Source organism: Carcharodon carcharias, chromosome 1 (assembly GCF_017639515.1).
Source record: "Carcharodon carcharias isolate sCarCar2 chromosome 1, sCarCar2.pri, whole genome shotgun sequence".
NCBI lineage: Eukaryota > Metazoa > Chordata > Chondrichthyes > Lamniformes > Lamnidae > Carcharodon > Carcharodon carcharias.
The window spans coordinates 244457023-244464779 of NC_054467.1; the positions used below are offsets into that span (position 1 = coordinate 244457023).

The 7757-nt window shown below is 42.8% G+C and overlaps 1 protein-coding gene across 2 annotated transcripts; it reads left to right on the forward strand.

Moving 5' to 3' along the window:
- The first annotated feature begins 462 nt into the window (after window positions 1–462).
- Window positions 463–6252, forward strand: LOC121282769 (fatty acid-binding protein 1, liver-like). 2 transcript variants are annotated; one of them, XM_041196547.1, is made up of 4 exons: window positions 463–568; window positions 3829–4001; window positions 5081–5173; window positions 6133–6252. In XM_041196547.1, exons 1-4 carry the CDS (start codon window positions 502–504, stop codon window positions 6184–6186), a joined length of 387 nt encoding a protein of 128 aa, XP_041052481.1. In that variant the 5' UTR covers window positions 463–501; the 3' UTR covers window positions 6187–6252. The 2 variants fall into 2 exon arrangements, with proteins under 2 accessions (XP_041052481.1, XP_041052471.1); XM_041196537.1 differs by having other exon boundaries at window positions 487–568; window positions 3829–3995.
- Window positions 6253–7757: the final 1505 nt, after the last annotated feature.

Below are 7757 nucleotides of genomic sequence, written 5' to 3' on the forward strand. Positions count from 1 at the left end.
AAGAATAGATGATGATGTTAGGTCAGGCGAGATAGAAGGAGTCTTGCGTGAAATATAAAAAAGGCTGTATGGACCAGCTGGAAAGAAAAGCTTGCTTCGGTAGTGTAGCTCCAGCATTGTTCTATGTAAAACATTCTCTTCAATAACCTACCACCAATGCTGGGGCAGCAGAGCAGGTAAACGCTTGTACAAATTCAGGGACACAGCCTGAGGGGGTGTATAACCAACTGGGCCAAGTTGGCACTTACTGGCAGCTGTAATACTGTGTGAGTCAGCACATTCAAGTGAGAAGATTGGGGAAAATGGACTTGAGAGTGTTAATGATTCTTGCCACATCAGGGCTGAGTCATTCATTTACATTGTGTAAGTTAATGATTCAACATCACAATAAAACACCACAACTTTACCCTTTTAAGGTAAATGACTCCCTATAAAACAAGGCAGAAATCTGGAAAAAGCCTTTGGTGTCTTTCTGTGTTGCACCAAGAGAACTACTTCACAATGGCTTTCAATGGACATTATGAGCTGCAGACCCAAGAAAACTTTGTACCATTTATGAAAGCTATTGGTAAGTGTACAGCAATGGCTAGCAATGTGTGTTTCAAATCGTAATATGGAATTCTAAAATATTTGATATCATCTGAGGTCAATGTAAGTCTGTTGAATAGATAAAGTGATCTCGAAACAAATGATACTTTGCAAGAAAACATAAGCTGCACAGTTTGATATATTAAAACCACAAAGACCGAATCTTGGCTGATCCAACGTGCACCGAAATGCTTTGGGAAATCTGGTTTCCCTGCACAGAGAGAGTGGGGTTAGATCTTGACTTTGTGTGATACTGTATAACCGGCGACTGTGAATTGTCAGCTGGTTTTACTTCTTGCCGAATGTGATGTCAATGCCAGGGGCAGAAGCTTACGCTAATCTGGCGGGCGCGCTTCCGACCCAATCCAGCATGAAATCACACGAGATGACATTGGGCAGGGATCCCGACTCAATCCCACGCTCGTGGGATATTTCGGTCGGCGGGCACGTGCAAAAATCGGAAGCGCGCCCGACGACGATTAAGAGGGTGATTAAGCTGATGGCACAATTGGCTGCAATTTTTTGTTGCCTGGCGGATGGGCAAATCTGCCAGGCGGCCTTTACCTCTTTCATCGAACCTCATCCACAGGCTGGATGAAGTTCCTTTGATGAAATAAAACATAAATAAATTTCTGTGGGCAGCATTTTCAGCAGCTAAATTTTCGGGTGATTTATTCTGATGCATGGACACTAACTTTCAGCGACTGAAGCCTTTATGTTTTTATTTTTCAGGTCTTCAGCTCCCTGAGGCAGCTCCCTGCCTTCAGGGAGTTTTCTCTAAGCGCTGGCCTGTGCCCGGTTTGACGCCTGTGCCCCCACCTCCCCGCTCCCCTCTTCCTGCCCCCACCCCGGCAGTGCTGTGCTTCTCAGCGCATGCTTCATGCTGGCTAGCCGGTAACTGGCCTGTCAGCGTGAACTCGCAGCCCCAATTGTTTGTTTTTGCCTTTGAATCATTCCTGGGATCCAGAGGGGACCCATGCAGCATCTCACAGACCTCAACTCATAAATGTATCAAGGAGGTGACAGATGCCCTCTAGAGTAAGGCTCATCATTCTGTGAAGTTCACACTCGATGAAGCTAGCCAGGCTGCTAGATTTCTGAGGTCTGCAGCTATCTCAGACTTCACTAGAGTACAGGATGCAACCGATTGCATACGTGTGGCTCTGAGAGCTCCATGGCAGCAGCCCCTGATGTTCATTAACGAGAAAGGGTTCCACTCCCTGATCATTCCACTGGTGTGTGATCATCAGAAACACATCATGCACGTGTTTGCCAGGTACCCTGGGAGTTCCCAAAACCCATACATCCTGAGTCACTCCCTGGTGCCTCACATATTCAAAGGTCCTCAGCGGCTGCTTGGGGATAAGGGGTACCCACTCAAATGATGGCTCATGGCACCCATACATTATCCTCAGAGTGCCTCGGAGAAGAGATACAACATGGTGCATAGTTCCACATGACCCATCATTGAGCAAGCCACTGGTATCCTGAAGATTCCCTTCCATTGTTGGGACCACTCAGGTGGGGCTCTGCAATGCTCTCCACAGAGGATGTCCCACATAATCGTGGTCCGCTATGCCCTTCTCAACCTGGTGGTGGGGGGCTTGTGGTTCACACAGGATGGAAACCGGAATTCATCAAGGCTTTTTGATCATTGTGCTGAGTTCAAACAGACCCCATTTTGGCTGTTCAAAGGGCCTTAACCTGAAATGTGGGAGTCAGAAATTGGTGGAGGAGATGTAAATGCTCTTTAATGACAGTTAATATCTGTTTGAATGTCATGATCTGAAATTTTTAAGTTCCCTGCTCTTTGAACTTGAATAAAAACAGGCTTAAGCTTTCAGTGCGAGTTAACAAAAAACAGAATCTGGTGGACAGCTTTGACTGTCAGGCCACCTAATATAAGTTAGAAAAAATCATTACCATCTGTTCGTGCAATCTCAAGAGGGCTATTATTATGTCATTATGAATGCTTAGCTGAGTTTCAAAAGCTACTATTATCTTAGCAGCAGGTTTTGTGATCACAGTTTGAATGGCAGCTTAAAAGACTATTAAAGGATTAGTGTTTAATGTGAGGTCTGAATAGAAGTTGGTTTGTATTTATGAGATTGCATGAAATTTAAGAGCTTTGGCTGGGTTTTTCGAACGGTATCTTTTCACTATCTACTGTGTATGAGTGAGAACTGTGTTCAATTGTTAGTTTATTTTTTTCATTCGTACATGGTTCCTGAAGTCTGCCCATGGGTGTGTGACTATGGAGATAGCATGGGGATATGAGGGGCATGGGGGGTATGAGGTGCCATGGGGGTGTGGGTGGGGCATGAAAGGCCAATGAGGAGCATTGGGGGGGGGGGGGGGGGCGGTGTCCATTGAGAGTGGCTAGGGGTGTGAAGGGTGAGGGTTAGCAGACCTAAATGCTTCTAAAATTCCCAGGGAACTGACCAGAATCTCTGTTTGAGTATCATGATCTGAAATTTTTAAGTTCCTTGCTCTTTGAACTTGAATAAAAACAGGCTTCTAACCAGCCTGCCTTGGCATTCGCCTATCCTGCTGGTCACCTAGGATCTGCTTCCAGGGCTGGCAGGCTCAACACGATCCTGGCCTTACCCCACCCCCCCCCCCACCCAACCACGTGGTCAGGACATTTTCTGACTCAATCTACCCGCTTCAGAAACAAAAATCCAGCCTAACATTTAGTCGAAGGGTGGCATCTCCAACCGCATAGGGCTCTCAGTCCTGCATTGCAGTGTCAGACTAGATTATGAGCTCAAATGCTGGAAGGAGGCCTGAGCCACTTTCTCCCTTAGAAAACCTGCAAATTGAATTCTATATAACAGTAAATATTTGAATTTGGAAATGACCAACTAAATTAGAGCCGGCTACTAGCTGGTCCTTGGCTGCAAATAGAAATCTCTATTCCAAACCCGTGATAGGTTCTGAACTGCAGGTGAGATTTACAAATCGAGATCAGAAGTCTTACTCAAAGCACAGTAGTACTACACTAAAAACAAAGAGGAGGGTGAGGAACTCAGAATTCTAGCCTATTCTTTATTGTATTTGTCTAGAAGATTCTCATTCTCAAGTGTCAGGATATAATCAAAGTTTAAACCCATTTTGCCTTCAGTTCGTCCACTCTTCAGGCCCTTTTTGATTCTTCTTCCATTCACTTTCATCTCACCAACTGTGAAATCTTTGGCTTTTCAGGCATGTCAATTCCTGTTGCTTTTGTCCAATTTCTAGGACTCTCAGATGATTTGATTGAGAAAGGGAAGGACAAAAAGAGCACTTCTGAAATTGTCGAAACTGGAGACCACTTTAAGATCACTGTCACAACGGGCAGCCGAGTGCTTATTAATGAGTTTACAATTGGACAGGAGACAGAAGTAGATTCTCCCACAGGAGAAAAGGTTAAGGTAATCCTTCCCTCCATTTAATATTAAGGGCAACCACTGATGTGGTGCTGCATGTTGCTCGATGCATAGGACCGTGTAATTCTATGGCTTAATTTCACGTGTGTTCTTAATTAAAGACTCAAACTGGGATGATGAAACAATAGACTTATACAGCACAGAAGAAAGCTGTTCAATCCATGGAGCCACGCCTGATCCCTGCAAGGGCAATTTAGCCACTCCCATTCACTCTCCCCTTTTCCAGTAACCTTGCAATTTTTTTTTACCCCTTCAAGTGTTTATCCAATTCCCTTTTGAAAGCCACAATCTCAGGCAGTGCATTCCAGATCCTACCCACTCTCTGCATAAGAAAGTTTTTCCTCATGTCACCTTTAGTCCTTCTGCCAATCATTTTTAATCTGTATGGTCCCTTTAACAATTTTTCCATAATTTGGATATGATGTTGCAGTGTGGGTATTGTATTTATGATTAAAGTATATTAATTCTAGCATTTAATAGCCTGGTGGGCAAGGAGGTGTTTGTATATATTAATCACTTGCTACCTGTATAACATTATTCAAAACCAAAGTGTAATCAAATCTTGATTATCTGCCAGAATGAAGGAGTGCCTCTGCATGGGGATAAAGCAAATGGCCAGGTAATCAAGAAACCTGTGCTTATCCATTTTAAAACTGGCTATTTGCTCAGCGTTGGCAGCCCTCATGCCTGCTGGTCTCCTAGCTGACTGAGCAGGCTGATCTCCTCTTAATCCCTCAGCCCTGAATGTCCATATCGGACAGGAATTTCTGGCAGACAATGGGGCTAACAAAAATTAGGATGATTGAGGCTCGTTGTAAAGCGGTCTCTTGGATAAGACTCCTGATTAAATTTACTGCAAGTTTGAAGTAATACTATGCAAAATTTAGAAAGTTAGAAAAGTTCCCTACACTGGAAGAGTTAAATCCAAATACCCAGATGGATACTGGAAGCTCAGGTTACTGAGAAAACATGATTGTAATTTAAGTTATATTAATTTCAGCCAGAACATTAGCTGGACTCACTTGAAAACTTAACTTTTAATGCATTATTTCTTAATTATATAGGCCGTAATTAACCGTGAAGGGAACAATAAACTTGTTGCCAAGATAAAAAACATTACCTCAGTTACAGAGGTCACTGGAGACCAACTAGTTAATGTAAGTTACAATTAACTCTCTTTTGGGATTTCTTGTATATCTTGGTTTGGTTTTGATCCTCTGAGCCAGTCATGAGTAGCTGAAGGCATTGACCTTCTTTAACTAGCTGAGTTTGACTTTGATGTACATAAGATGGTGAGACAACAGGGTTTTAATTGGTCTTCAACTTCATGTTCCATCAGGCTCCACAGATTAGGAAGGGGAGAAAAATGGCCAGGGTTGTGATTCTTGCTTCTAGTACATGACTGTGGACAACATCAGGGTCAGATAAATAATTCACCTTGATTGAGGGCCTTGCTGACACTCACTGCCAATGTTCATATTTCAGTAATGACCACACGCTGTCCAAAGTCAATGGAATGATACGCCACCCTTCAGGAGAACAGGGAAAGAACAAACAGTTTTATGTACCCAATTTGCATGCAAAAATCAAGAGGAAAAAAGGGGTGGAAACCAGACTGCGTTGTAGATAAGGTGCAGCCTAGGTTCCTGTGGCACGCACAGTAATCCATTTGTTTACTGTAAAATCTCAGAAACACCAGTTTGATAAATGAGCTATTATTCAGTTTTTGATGATGCTGGCTGAGGAAGCATTTTGCTTGAATAATGCTATGGGCTCTTTAACATCTACCCGAAGCACATTGAAGCAATATCTATCCCTTAATCAACAACACAAAGGCAGATTATCTGAATATTAACACATTGCAGTTTCTGTGAGCTTCCTGTGCGCAAATTGGTGCAGTTAGGGATGTCCTGAGGTCATGAAAGGTGCTATATGAATGAAAACATTTCCTTCTTTCTTTGGCATTGATATGTCAGTTTAGAGCAGGGCTTGAATTCAGGAATTTCTGACTTATAGGGGAATGGGCTATCAACCAAATGAAGCTGGAATACGTCTCAGTGTTGTACAGTGTCCCTCGATAAAATGAAATGAATTAAGTTTTATCTTCTCATTTCAGGCCATGACTGTTGGAGACATTGTCTACAAGAGAATCAGCAAGCGCGTCAGTTAAAACCATTGCAGAACACTTTAGGTAGCTAATTGTATATCCTCGTATTGTATTAAAATAAACGCTATGCTACTGTCCAATGGCTTGTCTGAATTTTATTTACCTCTTTGGTGACAGGTATTAGAAATCATATTTACACCTTCCACTACAAAGGTGGGTATTAATTACTTTGAATCAAGGGAACGGCTTTAAGGGGGAAAAGTCGAAAAACTCCTCCATGTCAGTTTAGGTTCCCAATACGATCTACATGTAAGACTTTAGATGCCTTCTTAAAGTATTAAAGAATTGCAGTGCACTCCCATGTCACAGAAAGATCAATGGGCAATGCCAGGCCTTGAATGGTACCTCCAATTAACCCAAGGAACACCTGAGTGCACATTGCTAAGTTTTGCTTTCAAAGACTGCAATAATCAGATGTCTCTGCATCTCCTTCGGGCAGTTGGAATAATCCACAACACTCACCATCTCAGTATTTCTGGACCGTTAAGCGCCTGGCATTGTGGTGGTGCTATTGAGCTTAGATAGAGGTAGCTGGATCGTTCCACCGGGCTTTGGCTCCTCTGATTTGGGTCTCCTAATGAATGCTGAGATGTCCGGCTGTTCTTTCTCCACCATGTTGCCTGGCAACTCCTGATAGTATCTAATTTCTGTTTGCAGCAACATAAGATAGAAGCGGTTATATAGATGCTCACATCTATGTTAATGAACACCTCCTGGCACCTGCACCCAGTCATTTTTTGTCAAAGAAAGGTGACATGAGGGACATGTCTTTAGAGTTAATGATGATGTCTGAAAGCCTGCATTCTTTGGTACCCATCTAATTGAAACCAAAAAATAAAAGGAACTATAGGCCTGTTTTATCCCTCTTGTGTTCATGGCAGAAGAACACATGCTGGTGTACAAAAGGGAAGCACCACCCTTGTTATACAGGCCACTGAGTTTTCATAAAGAGTTTACATTTATACTGCACATTTCATGACTTCCAAAGTGATTCCAGCCAATGAAGAACAGCCACAATTTGGGTATAGATAGCCCCTTGAACATAGCAAAGCATCCCAAAGTGTCTCACAGGAGCATTATCAAACAAAATAGTCACTGACCCATTTTAGATGTTAACAGACTTACATTTATATCACCTTTCATGACCTGACAACGTCCCAAGACATTGAACAGTAGATGAAGTACTTTTTGAAGTGTTGTAACTCTTGTAATATGTGGAACATGGGAAATATTAGGACAGGTGAGAAACAGGTTGGCCAAAGATTTAGGTTTTAAGCAATATCTTAAAGAACGGGAGACAGGAAGAGAGGCAGAGAGATTTAGGAGGGAATTCCAGAGTCTAAACAGCTGAAGGCACAGCCGACAATTGGGGAGGGATGAAAATTTGGAATATGCAGGAGACCAGAATTGAAGGAGTGTAGGAAGTTTGGAGGGTTTTAGAGTTGGAGGTGGTTGGAGAGATAAGGAAGGATGAGGCCATGGAGGGATTCGCAAACAAGGATGAGAATTTTAAAATTGAAGCACTGCTGGACTAGGAGCCAATGAACAAGGAGGTGATAGAGTCATAGAGGTCT